General features: G+C 42.0%; 1 protein-coding gene across 15 annotated transcripts in view; it reads left to right on the forward strand.

The window, feature by feature from the left end:
• DLC1 (DLC1 Rho GTPase activating protein) overlaps positions 1–19,651 on the forward strand; it is a 514,332-nt gene that overhangs the window by 458,967 nt on the left and 35,714 nt on the right. The window contains exon 1 of one of the 15 annotated variants that reach the window (XM_048226236.2): positions 10,274–10,737. The exons of 13 other annotated variants lie outside the window; for them this stretch is intronic. In XM_048226236.2, the coding sequence (XP_048082193.1) occupies positions 10,701–10,737 (37 nt within the window). In that variant the 5' untranslated portion in view covers positions 10,274–10,700. Of the gene's footprint in view, positions 1–10,273; positions 10,915–19,651 lie in introns of those variants that run through there. One more of the 15 variants, XM_048226235.2, reaches the window with a different exon arrangement.

The following is a 19,651-nucleotide window of genomic DNA, read 5'->3' on the forward strand; positions in this document are numbered from 1 at the left end:
TTCTCTCTGTACCTTATGCTGTGCTCACCACAAGTATAGCTACCATCGGTCACCACACAACACTATTACGGTATCATTGACTGTATTCCCTATGCTATGCCTCTCTATGCTTATGACTTATTCATACAGAATACAGAAGCCTGTATCTCCCATTCCTCTTCACTCGTTTGCCCATCTCCCCACCCCCCACCCTCTGACCATCAGCTTGTTCTCTGTATTTATAGGTCTGATTGTACTGTTTGTTTGTTTATTCATTTGTTTTTTAGATTCCACATGTGAGCGCGACCATATGGTATTTGTCTTCCTCAGTCTCACTTATTTCACTTAGCATAATACCCTTTAGGTCTATCCATGGCAAGATCTCATTCTTTTTTATGGCTGCACAATATACTATTATGTATTTTATACACACACACACACACACAACATCTTCTTTATCCATTCATCTATTGATGGACACATTGCTTCCATATCTTGGCTATTATATATAATGCTGCAGTAAACATAGAAGTGCATATATCTTTTCAAATTAGTTTTGTTTCCTTTGGGTAAATACTCCGTAGTGAAATTACTGGATCATATGGTATTTCTGGATTTTTTCAAGGAACTTCCATACTGTTTTCCACAGTGGCTGTACCAATTTGCATTCCCAATAACAGTTTATGAGAGTTCTTTTTTCTCCACATCCTCACCAACACTTATTATTTCTTGTCTTTTTGATGTTAGCCATTCTGACAGGTGTGAGATGGTATCTCATTGTGGTTTTGATTTGCATATCCCTGATGATGAGGGATGTTGAACATCTTTTCATGTGTCTGTTGGCCATCTGTACGTCCTCTTTGAAGAAATGTCTATTCTGATCCTCTACCGATTTTTAAATCAGGTTGTTTTGTTTTGGTGTTGAGTTGTATAAGTTCTTTATATATTTTGAATACTAACCCTTTATTGGATATTCATTCACAAATACCTTCTTCCATTCGGTAGGTTGCCTTTTGGGTTTGTTGATGGTTTGCTTCACTGTGCAAAAGTTTTTTTTGTTTGTTTGTTTTTTTAAAAAGCTGTTTATTTTGATGTAGTCCTGATTATTTTTGCTTTTGTTTCCCTTGCCTTGGGAGACACATGTAGAAAAATGTTACTACCACTGATGTCAGACATCACTGCCTATGTTCTTTTTTAGGATTTTTATGGTTTCAGGTCTCACATTTGGGTCTTTAGTCTATTTTGAGCTTATTTTTGTGTTTGTGTCAGAAAGGGGTCCAGTTTGGTCTCTCACATTAATTGTCCAATTTTCCCACCACCATTTATTGAGAAGAATGTCTTTTCCTCATTGTATATTCTTGTCTCCTTTGTCATTGATTAACTGACCTTATAAGCATGGGTTTATTTCTGGGCTCTCCCTTCTGTTCCACTGGTCTATGTGTCTGTCTTTGTGCAAGTGCTATGCTGTTTTGATGACTACAGCTTTGTAGTATATCTTGAAATCTGGGATTGTGATACCTCCAGCTTTGTTCTTCTTTCTCAAGATTGCTTTGGCTATTCGGGGTCTTTTGTGGTTCCATACAAATTTTAGTATTATTTGTTTTAGTTTTGTGAAAAGTGCTGTTGCTATTTTGATAGGGATTGCATTAAATCTGTAGAGAGCTTTGGGTAGTATGGACATTTTAACAATATTGATTCTTCCAATCCGTGAGAGTGGAATATCTTTCCAATAAATGGCTCTTTTGAACAAGGTGGTAGAGAACAATACTAAAAATAGTTTTTTACCCACAAGATGAAAGGCTAAAATGGCCATTCCGGTATTGGACTTACTTCCAGAAAAATTCAGATGTCCCAGGATTTATTTACTAGTAGATATGTACGTGCGCGTGCGCACACACACACACACACACACACACACATACTGCACTTAGGGAGAATGTGAAAGTCAAAAAGTTTCTCAAAAATTCACTGGCCCCTTCATCAAAGAGAAGGAGCAATGGCTGATGTGAGGAGCCTGGCCACGAGGTGCAAGTGTCCTGGCTTCCCTGGAAGGTGTCATTGTGTGGGGCTCAGCTGAGGTTGGAGTCACTTGCTGGTCTGCCAGTCAGCAGCAGGGTGCCTTTGGGTGGGCCATCAAGCCTGGGCCTGTGTGGAACAGAGCTTGTTCCTCAGGCATGTGGTGCTGGGGTGCTCTGCAGGGACAGGAAGTGAGGCAGGGTTCCAGAGAGGGAACCAGAGAGGCAGGTGGGTCACTGGACTCAGCCTAGGGCAGCTCCACATCCTGTTGTAAAATAATCCCTTCCACCTTGGAACTCAGAGGTTGGTGTTGCATAGCAGTCCCCAGGTCACTGCTCTTAGGTGGGGTCAGGGCTCTGGGCGAGCACGTGCCCTTTACCCTCTTTAGCCTCCTTCCCACAGCATCTGTCTTCTCCAAGTGAGGGAACCATATTTGAGACTTCCCAAAAGGGAAATTCTAGGTTTAAGCCCTTCCCAGTAGACTCCTAAACACAATGATCAGGAAATAACCCTGAGCGTTCATTGATTCAACACATATTAATGGAGCACTTTACTATGTGCTAGGCGCTGGAGAGAAACTTCACATGGAAAGGTTCCTTTCTTCCAGAAGCTTCCAGGATCCAGCTTTGCTTATTTGGCGTGGCTTTGTAGCTAGTGCCTGAGCACAGTTTTTTCCTTTTTGCAGTTTTATTCAGTGCTGGGAGTTCAGGGTTTTTTTTTTTTTTTTTTTTTTCCTCTAAGAAATACCTCTGTGCTCCAGAGCCCACATTTCCCCAAATAACCATTTAGTGCCAGGGAGAGGACTAGAACATCCTCCCTCCCTTTAGCTGCTTAAAGTGAATGAGGCCCACTCAGTAGAGCCATTTTCAGTGCTACTGTGATTTGTATTAATTAAATATGACATGGTCTCCTCAAAAAAAAAAAAAAATTCAATGCCCCTAGGTCTCCATCTGGTACTTTGACCCTGCTAGCTTTTTTGCAGAAGCTTCTATGGAGGCCTTCTTCAATGCAGGGCATCTCTATGGGATGTTGGGGAAGATAGAAAATCAAATAAGCTAGACTCTGAGTAAATAATGAAACCTATCATTAAAAATAAAGCAAAAAAAAAAAAAATCCCACGTGTTAAATGACCTTGTTTTGCAAATTGATTTTGTGTCAGCATTTCTGGCTTTAAATTGTATAGAGAAAACTACTTAAGTAAACTCCTAGTTAATAATTGAAAGAAACAAATAGGTAAGACCTTTGAATTTTGTTTGAATATTGTTAATTTTTTTGTACCATAAATAAACAAGCTTAAAAGACAGATGACAAACTAGTAAAAATATTTTACAATAAATTACAAACGGTTAATATTCCTAATGTATAAATAATATTTTTAAAATCAGTAACAAAAGGCAAAATGCTTCATCAAGAAAAAAAAAGAGCTAAAGGACTAAATAGGCATTTTTTAAAAATACAGCTACTTAATAAATATGAATTTTCAACCAGTGTAACAAAAGGACCAGAAAAAAAGTACTTGTATAAGGTACTTGGGATAGTCAAGTAGAACTCTGGTCCCAGAGGGCTGGGGGTTTGGGGAGCAGAATGGGGAATTAGTGTTAAAGAGATACATAGTTCCAGTTGGGAAAGATGAATAAGTTCTAAAGAACGCATAGTGATGATAGTTGCGCAACAGGGTTAATGGACGTAATGCCCTTAACAGTACATTTAATAATGGCTAAAATGATAAATTTTATGTTATGTGTATTTTACTACAATAAAACAAATTCAGGCAGTTTAGTATTCAAACAAATGTAGACTTAAACAGAAATGAGGTAATATTTTTGCTCATTAAATTAGCAGGCAGAATGGAAATTATAATGCTGACAATACTCAAGTGAAGACAAATGGGTACATTCAAACACTGGTTAAAAGTAAGCACAAAGTGTCTAGATGGCAGTTTAGAAATATATGTCAAATGTTCCAATACCCTTTTGGCTTCTTAGAAGTTCAAAGTACATAAGTGAATTTGCTTAAAGAAATGATCATTCTTGCTCTGAAATTTATTCTACAGGAATGTTCATCATATAAAATGCTGAAAAATGAGAAACTCAACATTGGTTAATTAATTCATGAAAATCCATAAGATAGAATATGAAGCAACTATAAAATGTCATTCTTCATTTATATTAAATGAAATGTTATTACAAAACAATATATACTGTGATCTCAATTTTATACATCAAAGTATCTGTACTTAAAAACCTGACTGAAAGGATAGACATAAAAATGGAATACAGATGTCTGCAATTTGCCTCTGGTCGTGTGATGAGGAGGAGGTTTCATTTTTTTTTTTCTTTATGCTTTTCCATATTTTCTAAACTTTGTAGCAATGGATATTTTATAATCACAAAATTTAAATAATAAGAAAGCAAAGGATAAATATTATTGGTACTTACAAAATAATGTTGTCCATCCTTGGCTTTAAATGAATTGTTTGCTACAAGCTCAAAAAGTAACTATTAAATGGAGAACAATGTCAGAAAAGACAAAGAATCAAAGCATGCCATTAAAATTGGCTAATTCAGTGGGAAAGTAGCCCAGTTTCTTTCATGGGATCAATTTTTACTTTTCATTGGCTTGATTTTCGTGTTGTCAGAGCCCACATGAAAGAACCAGAGCAGTCAGTGGTGAAGACCCAGTGGAAAACGGGGGGGGGGGGTGTGTCAAGAGCTCTGACTTGGTGCCATTACTCCTGGGCACCCTCCTTCCCTGCATGCTGAGCTGCAAGGCACTGGGCTAACTGGGTACCCGAGCTGCTAAATGAAACTCTTTCAAAGGAGACTCTACTGTAAATATTGTAATTATCTTAGGAAAGAGTGTCCATTGATTTATCAAATTAGGATTGAGAATTCAGTATATTCAAATCTTCCACTGAACTATTATAGAATTGTATCTGTACCTATTTTCCACCTAAGATTTTTCTCCTCTAAGTCCTCTTTTCATGTTTTGTTTGTTTTTTGGTTATTTATTGAAGTATTTTTTATTGAGATATAATTGACATATATAATATTGTATTAGTTTCAGAGTTGAAATGTTTTATATATATAAATTATATAAATAATTATATATAAATATATATATAAATAATTATATAAATATAAATATAAATATAAATATATATATATATATATATATAAATGATCACAATAAGCCTAGTTAACATTGGCATCATACATAATCACAAAATACTCTTTTTGGTGATGAAAACCTCTTTTTTTTTTAAAGAGTTTATTTTTATTTGACAGAGAGCACAAGCAGGGGGGTGGCAGGTAGAAGGAGAGCGAAAAGCAGGCTCCCCGCTGAGCAAGGAACCCCATGTGGGGCTTGATCCCAGAATCCTGGGATCGCGACCTGAGCCAAAGGCAGATGCTCAACCAACTGAGACATCCAGGCACCCCTGAAAAAAAACTTTTTGAGAGAGAGAGTGTGTGGGACGAGGGGGAGGGGAGGCAGAGGGAAAATCTTAAGCAGGCTCCAAGCCCAGCACTGTGCCTGACAGGGGCTCAATCTCATAACTCCGAAATCATGACTGGTCTGAAATCAAGAGTAAGACACTTAACTGACTGAGCCACCTAGGTGACCACATCTTGTGATGAGTCCTTTTAAGGTCTATTCTCTTAGCAACTTTCAAATATATATTACAGTGGAATGAACTATAGTCACCATGCTGTATTTTATATCCCAAAGTATTTATTCATGTTCACTGTTGTTTCACCAGCACACTGCCTTTTCCAGGGTCTAATTATTAATTGTTGAATGATAAAAGTACTGTGTCAGGCTGGTTCATATTTCAGGCTTAAGTGATTATCCCCAAAATAGACTTTTATTACATTTATGCAGGAACAAAGGTCTCCCCCTCTTAACTAAAAATATCACTGGTAGACTAAGTGGCCTTCCCCATACTTTAAACTTTTACACTGTTCAAAAGAAGTAGTCAAAAAAGTTCTGATCGAAAAAGGGAGCTGCTCTAGGTAAAATTAAAAGGGGGTGAATCTATTTCACTGCCCAATCCTCTCTTTTTCTCTTCTTTCCCCATCTGACACCTCCAGCATTTGGGTTTTAAACATTTCTGCAAAGGCTAAATACAAGGGTGGATAGTGGGGGAAGAACCCAGACGTGGGTAAGGGAAACTTTTAAACATAAGTGAATATTTTAAGGACAGTCATTAATTTTCCAATTTAATTATGTCTCTTAATTGAATACCGTTTAAAAATTATTTTCAAAACTTTCTATTATTTGTCTTATTTCCTTTGAACATTACAAATAAATTTTTTTCCACACTGATTTCCCAATGCTCCATTGAACACAAATTATATTACAACATTTTCCAAGCTCAGGAGGCTTTTAGTTCCTGTGGGAGAGAAATAAATTTCCAAAGACATTGCTTGGCTCATATCACTAGAGCAGAGGTTTAAACTTGTTGCCCTGGAGCTAAATGAAGCCCAAAGTTGAAATTACTCGGAATGGGTTTAGATTTTTTTTTTTTTATTATTTGCCAGCATCTAAAAATTGGAATTTGAAATAAAATTACAGAAAGCTAGGAGGCTCTTGAACAGTCTTTAAACCCAGAACCACAGGGCTGCTGTGTTAACATATGCCAACAATCAAGGGAGCCTGACTGGCCCTGCCCCCTTGGGGAGGGTCTGGATTCCTCAATTCTCCCCACCCCACTCTGGCTCGCCTTCCTCACCAGTATTATCTGCCTGAGTGCCTATAGACTTTTGAGTTTTACTCTTTTTTTTTTTTTTTTTTTTGAATACGTTATAGTGGAAAAAATGCTACAGGATTCTTTGGGCAGTATCAATGATATTTAGTATCAATCATTAATATAGAGTAGGAACCAGAGAGGTGACCTGTTAGTCATTTAGCTTTATGTCACGCCATTTAGGAACTACCTATTTTTCTTGCCTTGGTAATACACAGTTAAATGTGAAAACATCCAAAGAGGGTAGGATATCCCTGTGAGTAGTTTCCATGAACCTGATGCCAAAATTGAGAAGAACATGGCAGGAACTAAACAGCACAGGTCCTTGTCCTTGAGTCAAATTGTGGCAACAAAACCTGATTTAATTTGTGATGGTTTTTTATCGTCATGTGTTGAAGGGGTTTTGGAGGACCGTAGACTTCTGGTGGGAAAATGGGCCACTTAATCCCTCCCTGTTAGAGTCCAGTGTTTCAATACCCAATGCAAATCAGCTAACAAGCCTAGTCTAATGTCATCTACCCACAACAGAAGAAAGGAAACGTTGGGTGATGAGTTAAAGGTTCAATGAAGAAGAAGGAGCCTGAGCTGTCCTGGGGACCCTCATTCATCTGGTAAAGCACCCCTGTTTGTTGATACTTTTAATGACTTTTCTACTCCTTCTTTCTCCCAGTTTGTAAAGGCTCCTCAGATTCAGAAAGGGTAAAGTCAAGGGCTCATTTTGTTTTGTTTTATTCTTCTCCTGGGTGATTATTTAAATAGAAATCGCATGTTTTTGTTTGATGTGCCCACTTAGTAATATGTAATAATAATGGCTAACATTATCGAATGCTTATTATGTGCTGAGCACTTATGTGCATTATTTTATTAAGTCCTCATTAGAAACCTCATAAGATGGGCACTAGTTCAACCTCCTTTTTTAAAGATGAAGAAACTGAAGTTTCAGAGGCAAAATAATATATTCATCACACAGCTAGTAAGTGGCCTGCTACAAAAGTCCTGCTTTCAACCACTATTCACTCTTCTAAAAGTACAGCAGCCTTCAAAATGTAGCATGTCCATTTCTAAAGCGGCTAAGAATTAAAACGATGGGGGCATCTGGGTGGCTCGGTCGGTTAAGCATCCAGTTCTTAATTTCAGCTCAGATCATGATTTTGGAGTCTCGGGATCTAGTCCTGAGTCGGGCTCCACACTGGGAACTTAAGATTCTCTCTCTTCTTCTCCCTCTGCCTTCCCTTCCTCTAAAAAAAAAAAAAAAAAAAAAAAGAATTAAAACTATGAAAATTGGGATTTGGCCCAGGACACAGGCTATGTCAATAAACCAAAGAACCAAAGAACGGAAGAAGGTGATGAGATTCAGTGAAGGCCAAATGCAAAGCAATACCTCACCAAGGAAAATGTTTTTGGAGTTATTGGTATTATTAGATGATGAGCAATCCACATAGCAGAAACCTCCAGAGAAATATGATGAAATTAGAGACGACCCAGGGAAGACATCAGTAATCAAGGAGAAAGGAATGGAGTTTGAACAAGAAGAGACAAAAAAGAGTAGCATGTTTTATTCTGAAATACTTAGTGGAGGGTGGATGTATAGGGATTGCACAAACTCCTGGGACCCTAAATAAATTGAATGCAACTTCACCCAGCTAATAATTAACATTAAGATTTTATTCTGAGAGTTGATATGCTTTGGAGGAGATGCTATCTATATTTTTAAGGTTTGAATTTTTAATAAATAAGGGAAATTAGTATGTTTAGGAGGTATATTCCTATTTTGTAAATTTAAAGTACACACTGCAGCCTGAGTGGTCTTTTCAAAATGCAGATCTGGCTATGGGATGCCTTCGTTCATTAACATAGCTTCTCACTGTTTATAACTGTAAAGGATAAAACAACCCTTAGCACAAACACACAGGGAATTGAAAAGTTCTTGCCCTTACTTTTCCAACTTCCCCTTGAATCACACTCTGCCTTGCTGGCAACTGCGGGCATTTTGACAGTTCCCCCAGCATCCAAATTTCAGAGGGAAGCTCTTTCTTCTTTCTGTCTTGGGCTCTACTTCCTGCACCGTCACAGCACCTCTTTTTCACATGCTCCGTGTTGCTTCCCCACCAGACTGAAAACTCTGTGCAGACATAGGTGGGGGTACCCTTGCTTACCTTGGCCTCCCCAGCAGTTATAAGTAGGTATAAGCCCTTGAACTATCTACTGAATAGAGCCCAAACCTGAAAGGCCATTCTCCAGAACCAGAATTCTGATTTGGGTGCATTAGAGAGCCAGTAGAGTTAGCATTTTTATTGTTTTTTTAAAAACTGGGGTGAAAAAGAGTCTTCTGTATGTAAACTAAGGAATGCCTATGAAATCAATACATATTAAGCTATATTTAAGACAAAGTCTCCCATTTGCATTTAACCCTATTTTAAAAACTCTCCCACAACTCCTCTCTCCCCTCCCCTGCTTTATGTATCTCCCCCCAAAACACTATGAATATTTCACGTATTTACCTTGCTTATTGTGCATCTTCTCCAGTAGGAAGTAAATTTTAGGAGGGAAGGGATGTTTGGTTTTTTTGCACACTTCTGTAGCTCCAAAGTCTAGAACAGTGTTTGGCACACAGTAAATGCTCCTGATACATTTTTTGAATGAATGGATTTAGTAGTTTTCTTTGTGCAGAGGTAATAGGCAGAAAACACCAATTAGCCCCAAAGTAAATTTTCATGAAAACCTGGTCTGAATTTTTAAAAATCTTTCATAGGTCGTATTCAATTGTGATCTTTAAAAATGAAGCTTCCTATTCTATCAGGGGCCCCCAAATTACAGTGCCTCCAAATCACCCAAAGGTTTGTAAAAATGCAGATTATCACCATCAGAGATTATAATTCTCTGATATAGAGGCGGGGCCTACAAGTTGCAGAAGCTGCACTGGGTTGAGGCGCAAGGCCCATAGTTGGTAAAACACTGTGAATGTGCACACACTCTGCTCAACACGTTCTGAGTAAAAATTCAGTCCCTCTCCAGAGCAGCGTTAATTACTTACATTTGTTCTCTACCCCTGCGGGCTTTAGCAATGAATGACGAACGACCAAGGGACAGGTATCTTCTCCCCATTTTACAGATGAGGAAACACTGACTTTTCATCCCTACCTCCCGCTTCCCCTTCGTTCCGCGTATTTATGAGGTTCCCACCAGGATGTAAGGCAGAATCATAGAGATTTTAAGTGTGCAAAGCTACCAAGAAAAAGAGGGAAAGTGAGCGGTATCCCGGAGTCCAGCTCATACTTCCCCGGCAAGTAAACGCCTCGAGGGTTTGCCTTCACCCCTGAGGCCAACCGTTGGACAGTTTGGGACGCTTCCCCCTGCAGACGTGGAGGCCAGAGGAAAATATTCCAGCCGGGGGCAGAACAGGCGCAGGGACGGGGGCGGAGGGCGGAGCCAGAGTACCGCCTCAGGCTGCGGCTGGTTAGCCCAGCGGCGGGGAGGAGGTAAGGGGCGGAACAACGGGGGGCGGGGTCCGGGGCGGGGCCTGAGGCAGGAGGCCTGCGGGAGGCTGCGGCCCACCACCTAGGCGGTGCGTAGGAGTCCACGCTGCCTGGCCTCGTCCCTCCCCTCGGGGGCGGACCCTGCGGGAGGGCGCGGCCGGAGGGGCGCGCGGGAGGCAGAACGCTTCAGCTGGCAGAGCGAGGGCGCTTAGCTCCTAACCCGGCCATGGCCGAACTTCGCAGCAGGAGCGACTGCTCCGGTGCTTCTCGCCCCTCTCCCTGAGCTCTCTCTCCTTCCTCCTCTGGAAAACCCTGCGTTCCTTCTGGGGCCGTGGCGAGGGGCACGGAGCGGCGAGCAAGGATGCGCTGAGGACCGCCGGCGCGCGCGTCTCGGGTGCCTCCGTGGGTCCAGGCGCTGGAGCTGAGCTGCCTCGGGCTGCCTCGACTTTCCTGCCGCGCTCCCGCCACCCCCGCCGCAGTTGATGTGTAGGGAGAAGCCGGACATCATGATCCTAACACGTAAGCTAGACTTGTGCCTTGCCGTCGGGCCAGCCGCGGGAGCCAGCTACGGAGGGGACTCGGCGCGGAGGAAATGTCACCCCGCCTTGTCAAGTCGGTGCCTGTCGTTCTGTGCTTTTAAACGGCTTTCCGAGGAGGCTCGGGACCGAGTCGCCCAACTTTCTCGGAGTGGAGGAGGTGGAGTGTGGGAAAAACAAGGGTTATAGTTTGGGGAGGGAGGTCTTAATTTCGGGCAATGACCCCTGGCTACTCTCTGCTTAGGGGTCGCGGGCCGGCGCGTGGGGTGGGCTCCGGAAAGGGCTGCTGGCGCGGGGAGACCGCAGCTAATGAAGTGAAGCTCACGTTAACTTCGCTCTCCGGCTGGGGACGCGGAGTCGGGCTAGGGGTGCACGCCGGGTGGGAACACAAGGCGGGCCGGCCGCCAGCGGGGCTGAGCCGGCAGCCCTGCTATTCTTATTCTAAGTCCCAGGCGATGGCCTCTGGTTCCGAGGAGCGCGGCGCTACCGCCTTTCCACTATCTTCCCTCCGGGGATCAGGGCTGGGTGCTTGCAGCCCTTCACGAGACAAGTCCAAAATCAGCGCGGACTCCCTGAGAGTTTATTATTTAGGAATGTTTAGGCCGCAGTGGCACTTGGAAATAGCTTTTTAAAAACTGCTTGAAAGCAAATTCGGGGAAATTTTTTTTTTAATTTCAGGCTGTTTTTGCTCAAATATTTTAAACGCTGGAAAGTAATTCCAACTTAGGAAAGTCTCTGGTGGCTGCGGGCCCCTGGAGAGCGTAGAAGCTATTTAGGAAGCCCCCTGGTTTGCATGTGAGAGGCGCCTGCAGGGAGGGCTGCCCTGTGCCTTCACGTGCTGGAACATTGAATCGGGTTTCCTAAAATGCCCGGTGGAGATGCCCACACCCTTGGCTCGGGAACTGGCGCCCGCGCTGGGCGAGTTCCTGGGCCGGCGAAAGGAAGGAAGGAAGGAAGCACGCCTCCCGACCTGACTTTTTTCGTAGCGAAGTCCCGGCTTTTGAGAACCCTGCCCCATTCTGCCTCTGTGCCCCTGTCCCCATCTCCGAAGTCATGGGCTGAGACTTTGATCCTTCGGAGAGAGTTTCTCCCCTGGCCGCAGCACACTGGCCATGCCACGTGTAATTTGCAGATTATGGTTATTAGAATCCGTTCCTCTTTCCAGCGCACAGCCCCGTGTTGCGAGGGGGGAGATAGAGCGGACGGTGAGGCTGGCGAAGTAGAAACCCTGGGTCCGCGGCCTGCTAGCTAGGCGCATCTGGGAAGTGTTGAGACCTCTCTGCATCTTCTTCATTAGCAACACGGGCGTAATAACTATTTACCACGCGAGGAGGTTGAGAGGATCAAAGGAGCTAATACAAGCGCTTAGCACGTGCCTGGTACTGATGCTCCACTGATACCCAATTTATGCTAATTACTGTAGAAGGAAACTCCTGCGTATAGCTACCTGCACCACGGGAGAAGAAAACCTTGCCGCATGCTCCTTTTGAATGAGCCTTTTTACACCCAACATAGTTAGCGAATGGGTTCATTCTAGGGAATCAGAAGCTCTTTCAGCCCTTATTGGTGAGGTGGAGCCGTGCAGCCTAGGCACAGCCATCCATTGCAGAAAGCTTCATGAGGGTGGCATGCATATATGACGCGTTGGATAGAAGAAAAATCACAGCTCTGGACAAGGTAGAATACTGAGTCTCAAATTACATTTTTTTTTCCAAACTCTGTTTGCTGAAGGGATGAGGGAAAATAATAGCCCAGCAGAACTCTGAATGTAAATCTATCAGCAGCTCCAAGAGGTTGACTAATTCAGCATCCATCTGGACTGCAGGCTGGTCCTCCGCAGAGATAATTTGCAGACCATAAGTGTGGAATTAATGGAGGCACCCAGTGCCATCTTGGCTTGCAGACTGGAGCAGATGGCCAGAGGGGTGCCCTGTAAGTCAACAGCCCCCCTAATAGAACAACTAAAGTCCTGGGGAACGAGTGTCAAATAGTTAGCAGATGTGCGTTCAGAAGTTATTTCAAGACATTTTCTGAGAAAATGTTGGCAATTCCGTGTATTAACTTTTACTGTGGCATGCCAGATTTACAGCGTGGCCCAAGCCTGACTGCATATTTTTTTCATTAGCACTACTGTTCAGAGTTTAAAATGAAGTACAGCAGACTGACTTTCTCTCCCAGCTGCTTTAAAATTTTGCTTTTGACCCCCCACCCAAAAAAAGAGGATTTTATTTTAATTCAATCTGAGTGACCCTTACACCAAACTGGCCAGAAGCTCAATGAGAAATAGGGTTTCATTGACTTACCTGTGACTTTAACTTAGCAATTTTAGTTCTTATGAGAAACACCATTTACTCCTTAAGAGTGAAAAGGTTGAATAGTTAAGCAATTGACTATGGCTAATTGAAGGCAGTGTTCCAAGGTTTCATACACTGAGCCAACCAGAGGACTTCCCATAGTTCTGGAAGGAAGGTGAGAGGCCAGTTGCCCTTTAATCTAAATCCTTTTTGTTGTTTGGTTTTGGTTATTATTTTGTTACTGTTGAGTACTGTAGTTCAAAGAGCAAAGACTAAGCAAAATTTTAGGGTGTTTTTACGTTAAAAAGGGATATTGATTGCTTCTGAAAAATATAACAGATTAATAGAAAAACATTATGATTGAATAAATTATTACTGAGAAAGAGTGAAAAATGTATGTAGTACTTAAACAGTTATTTGTAGAACTAGTGTGGGGCTTAGAGGGGATATGGCAGGCTCCATTAAGATGCCTTCCAATCAGAGGCTTGTTGGGACTCCAAGAGGTGGTTTGAAATACAAAAATAAGTACTTGAGTTTCCCTTGGTGTCCCCGTGGAGATTTTAAGCCATGATGCAATGTTAAAATGAGAGTGGTATTTTTATAACTGGGGCAGGTAAATATGCCATTTGAAAATATTCAGGAAAGGGTGATTTGGTCCAGAAGAATGGGGGCATCCAAAGTACAGTGGGTGAAGTGAATTGTACATTTTTGAAGAGAGCCTTGTTCTGGACAGGATGGTCCAGTATTGTAAACACAAGTTTCTCATGCTTAACTCTCCTTCCTAGCAACAGGAAGACGGAAATGAGGCCATGCAAAAAAAAAAAAAAAAAGGCCCTGAAGGGCTCCAGACAATACTTGACCCACCCTAGCATTTTCCCTATACAGCCAGAAGAGTTGCAAAAGTAAAAATAACTTCAGATGTTTCCCCTTCCTCTCTGGATATTGCCAGATCACTAAAGATGGAATTCTTGGAGCTTTAGAACACTGTAGTCAAACCTGGCCCCATGGTATAATGGGCATCAAAGCTCACGTCATGCCAAGGCTGTTCTCAAAATTATAAAGCAGACCTGGGGACAAAGGTGATCTTCATTTTCTGTGTTTGCATAGTTCAGTGATTAAAATTCTATGAGTTGGGATCCAGTAGAGGAAAGAATTAAATTTCTAAACATGGTCATTCCCCTGAGTTTCACTGAGCGCTCATTTTAACAGGATTGACCCCTAAGATACTTTGGAGTCCTGGGACTACAGTACAAAGGAATGATGTACAGCATTCACGACCTAAAAAGTTTTCCTTGTTGTGGTGACCCAGGTGAATTAACGCCCAACCATAAGATGGTCACATCCAAGCACTGTGTCCCTAAGGAGCGTAGTCCTCAGTTCCTCTTCTGAAATTAAGAGGAAAATGCTTTGCTGGTGCAGTTTTCACAGTCATCCTTCTGATTTTAGGTATTTGCGTATGGAGGAGTTCTGAGACTTAAGGGTCATTCCTCTTTTCAGAAAGACATGCTGTAAGATTGAAATTTGCTTTATAGGAATGGGTTACTGGTATGAGTGCCATCAGTGGTGTTTTCTTTCAACCTCAAATTAGTCAGAAATCTAATTAATGTAAAAGGGGTAAGATTCCCAGCTGAGTAGGGCTTTTCCTGTCTGTCTGCCCTTTTCCTTGTGGGATCCTGTGTTATTCTTAAGGATTATCATGATCAGTGATAAGGAGTAGGGAGTGGTCCTGCTGGGGGTTCTTTAATTAGATCTACTCTGTCTCAACATTTTTTTCAGTATACCTTCCTTGGCATGTTGGACAGCGAGAAAGCCTTACATATTTAGCCTGGGTGTTTTTATAGTCTCTCACAAGTAACAGTCAACTGTCTCTAGTATGAATGCTGCTTTTTAATTTTTATAAAAGAAATCCAGACTTTTGACAAAATACTAATAGTAGTGTAGAAGCTGAAATTGATCATGTAGTTCACTCTTATTGTCACATTTTAACTGTCTCCTCAGCGACCCTGGAAAAGCAGGTGTGATCATTCCCTTTTTACAGATGAGGAATCAGGGGCATGGAAGAGAGCGTTCCATTCCTTGCCTCAGATCACTCACTGTACATGGTGGAGCTAGGATTTCAATCAGGTCTGTGTGGCAGTAGCGTGCAACTCTGGGAGCTCTGCTTGGCTGCAGCTGGTTCGATGTAGAAGACAATATTTGGTGGCCCTGGAGAGCCTTGCAGTCACTTTGCAGTTTCCTAGGGGGCTTGTGCTTCTAGGTGGGGAGTTACAACTTTAGGATCCAAAATTGACAAATTAGAGGTTTCTGTGCCCCCTTTCTGGGGCCTAGTGCATGGACACTTGTCTTTAACATTTGGGGAAGGAATCTGGGATTCCATTTTCTAGCTTCTCTGGACTGTCCTGAATAATGTTTTCTTCCGACAAAGTATCTGAAAATAATATTTCTAAGGGAAAATCTTCCAGATGTCAGTGAAAACATTTGAATAGCATCTTGATAATGTCCTTGGACAGCAAAGGGTAAAACATGACACCTGGCTAAAGCCCCTATCATCCAGTGCTCAGGTGGGAGGTGATTTCTCGTAATCTTTGATCCTTGTATTTTATTTTGCTACTGAACTGAGTTTCACAGTGGAAAATATACTCCTTTTCCATTCACACAAACGTCTGCTTGGTGGCCTTTTCATGTCTTACCCCCCTCCTGTCCCCAGGAGGAAAATCAAGAAGTAACTGAAGGCTGAGGTCAGTGAAGCTGGAGTCCTCAGATGCCTCTGACACCTCCCATCCACATTTTGTTCTCTTCCCGCCCCACCTTCGAGTGTCCCGCAGAGAGGATTGGAGGCAGCTTCCTGAAGCTTGTCAGAAAGGCGCCTTCCTTCTCCTTGCAGGAGTCTCTGGAGGATGTGTGAGGGACAGAAGTTTTCCACACCCTGGAGTTGTAGCATTTCCCAGGCTGCCAGCCCTGAGGAAGCGGGAGAGGAAGGGACGCTGGAGGTGAAATGGCTGCACTACAGTCTTGCCCTGCCCTTTGTCACACCCAGGTGACAAAGTAGATAGAAGATGCTAAAAATCTGAAAATCATCTTCGTCTCCAGAGTCTGGAGAAACTATAAGCGCACAGGGGACAATCTCCACCCAGCTCCCATTTTCAAACTAGATAGCATGAAAAAGGGATCTTCCATAATACTTGTGTATTTCTACAAGTTGTATCATGGGAAATTCCAGAACTCTGCAAAGGCAGCCTAGAAAAACATTGCCTCTTCCCCAGTGAGGGGCAGCTGAGATGCCTGGAAGTTCAGTGACTAGTCCAAGGTCATATGTGTGTCACATGGTGCTTCAGACCCCTTCCTGCCCACATGTGTAAACAGAATGGGGATAACAACAAAATGAGGTCTTCATGTTTGTAGGAAAAATGTATCCATATAAAACCAGAAGCCTCCCTAAACTAAACAGATGTACCCGAATCAGATTTTAACCATTAGATCGTATGTGTCTGGGGGAGCTGGTTATCACCAGCATTTTTAATGAAAATAATTCTTTAGTTCACCTAGAAGACAGTAGTCCTTATTTTTTCTTACACTTTTTGGCACAAAACTGAGAATGTCAAATCATCTGTTGTTTCCTGTTTGAGGTTAGACATAGGAATACCTAATGGCAGCTCGTCTTCACCAGTATCTGCCATGTTTTTATTTTCTTTGGTCTTTGTGTCAGGCAATTTTATGTTTCGTTCTTTTCTTGAGTTCCTTTTTTTCTCTGTGTCAGAATGGACTAAAACCAGAGTGGATAGTTTCTTTAGAATTCCTCACTATTCCCTTTATTTCTAATTTAAGGCTCCTGTAGCACTGCAGTTTCCACAGTGTTTCTGTTTCCCACACTAGGGCACTATAGAACTTGGGGCAAAAGCAAAGATTAGGGTTGGGAGTTACGGAGTAGAATAAGTTTTGCTTATATGTAAATGAAAGAATTGATGTGCCTGCAAACCTTTCATCATGGAGATGGGGGGGAGGGTGTTCCTTCAGGTTTGTAACCAGGTATTTTACCTTGAATCATAAATTATGAAGGAAGTGAATTATATAATCTTAAAACAAATGCTTCATTTTATGAAAAAAAAACGAGACTCAGAAAAATAAGGGCTCTTCCAAGTACGTTTCCTTTCTTGAAATTGTTTTCTTAATCTCTACAATTTTCATCTTTAAAGGGTTTTGTATTTTAAGAGCTATTTCAAGTCATTTTTCTTAGCAGTGCATGGTTGGAAATGCATAAATATTTGCTTTAGAATATTAGAAATGTGTTTGCATGTATGTAAACCAAAGGTGTTTTCTTTTTTTTAAATCCACCCCACATAGAAGTGAAATAGAAAGATGTGATGACGCACTATCCGTTTCCTGAATAGTTCGTTTTCACTTAAGTTTGACTTGTTTGTGCTGGGTAGTAAGTACCAATTTCTGATTAGCTGGGAGATGTTTTCTGTTCCTGGAAATAACTGGATCGGTTTAGGTCTGGAGTACCTAAGTTCAAACCATGTCAACCATGGGCTCAAATGAATACAGAGCCATTTGCCTTTGTGAGGGAAGAGCACATATTTTTTGATATGAAAAAAAAAAAACCAAAACAGTATTTTGCAAACACTTGAACTAAATGATCCCCAAAGGGGATTTCAGTTGATTTCATTTTGCATTGCTGGAGTGTTTCTTCACGTGCATAATCCCAGGTGGAGGCTTGCAGGGTGTGTCTCAGAGTTTTCTTCTTTCAAGGCAAAACCGTTTATTAAGTTGTCATCATATCATTGGGCAAAATGGGTCCTTTTTTCCCCCTTTATATCATTTCTAGGAATGTTCTTTATTAGAAAGCAACATATCTGCCTCCAGACCTCAAGCAGGAGAGAGAGGGGGGGAAAAAAAAAGAAAGAAAACTTTCCCAAATTTGCAGTTTTTTCTTGTACTGAAAAAATAGTCTGGTGATTTAAAAGTGAGAGTAATCTCTGCAGGCAGTCCAAGTATGCAGAAGGTGCTCAACCCTGAGGAGAGCAGGTGAGTTCTGGAACCTTGAGCAAATTACAAAAACTCCAAACCAGCTTCCTCATTGGTGAAGAGAAAGGATGAGAAGCTCCAAGAAACATTTCAGCACCCAGCCCAGTACTGAGTCTGTAGAAGCCAGGATGCTGCTGGCGGCAGGAGGGTGGGGGGGGACGACATGGACACAAACAGAAGAGCTCAGTAAGCAGAGGAAAATTCAGGATTTCCCAAGTGTGTTCCTCCAATAAAGATGAATTTTAGTGTGAGGGCTGTAGACACCCACAGAAGCACAAATATGTAGCGTTTTGAGTTCCCTATAATATGAACAGAGGCTTCAGGAGACAGAACAAGGTGTTGATCTGTTAAAAACCAAATTAGAGGGGCGCCTGGGTGGCACAGCGGTTAAGCGCCTGCTTTCGGCTCAGGGCGTGATCCCGGCGTGATGGGATCGAGCCCCACATCAGGCTCTTCAGCTATGAGCCTGCTTCTTCCTCTCCCACTCCCCCTGCTTGTGTTCCCTCTCTCGCTGGCTGTCTCTACCTCTGTCAAATAAATAAATAAAATCTTTAAAAAAATAAATAAATAAAAACCAAATTAGAAATTTTAGCAATAAACTTAGGTCAATTCGCCAAACTGGGGAATTGAACCAATGTTTTGAGAGAAGAAAAATGTCTCCACATGTAATTGATGATATATCTGGAAACTTAACAGTAGAAACGGAACCTATTCTAAAGTTTGTCTTAGAGAGAAGGGGAAGTTGGCATAAAGGAAAAATCAGAGTCAGAACCTTGGGGAATTTACAAAGCCTGTGGCAATCCCAGGTTTTAACAGATGAGGAAATAGGTCCAGAGAGTATTTTCTCAAGGCTACTTAACAAAGCAATGCATTCTTTCCCGGACTTGTTTTCCTGACCTGTTACAGGTAATAGTTGGCCCTCTTTCTGTGGCGGATTTTTTAGAAAGCATCGAGACACTCAGATGCAAAACTGTTCTACATGTGAGCCAGTGATGTTGGCTGCTCTTTGGGTCCCCAGGCTACGGAGATGCTAAATGTGCTTGCTCCATGGGATAACCTGCTTTCCACTTCATGCCGCCTTCGTTTCTCAGCATTAGAGTAAATCCGACTGCTCGCCATTCTTTCACAAACACCTGGGCTTCAGCACCTCCTCCTGACTTCCTCTGTCTCCTTCACTGTGAATCTTCTCTTCCCCCATCCAGTCTTTCATGTGAGATCATCACCCCTCCTCAGTAAAGGCCGAGCATAAGCCATGTGCTCAAGCAGCCCCGTCCCACCTCTGAATTCTCAGGCCCCATCGCAGTCTCCTCTGTACTCTATTAAGTATCGTAAGTTCTTAGTTTACTTTTTTTTTTTTCTTTCTTTGTAAGAAAAAGCTATGGCGTGAATAATACATTTCAAACTGGTTGCTCTGGTAGGTAACAAATAACTTTTTTAAATGGAATAGAAAAATGTAAGAATGCATTACGTATTCTAAGTGTTATTCGGTGGAACTTGTTTCAGTTGGCATATGCTTATACAAACACATGTGTTTATATACGTAAATGTGTGTGTGTGTGTGTCTACACATGCATACAT

This window comes from Ursus arctos, unplaced genomic scaffold (assembly GCF_023065955.2).
Source record: "Ursus arctos isolate Adak ecotype North America unplaced genomic scaffold, UrsArc2.0 scaffold_27, whole genome shotgun sequence".
Lineage (NCBI taxonomy): Eukaryota > Metazoa > Chordata > Mammalia > Carnivora > Ursidae > Ursus > Ursus arctos.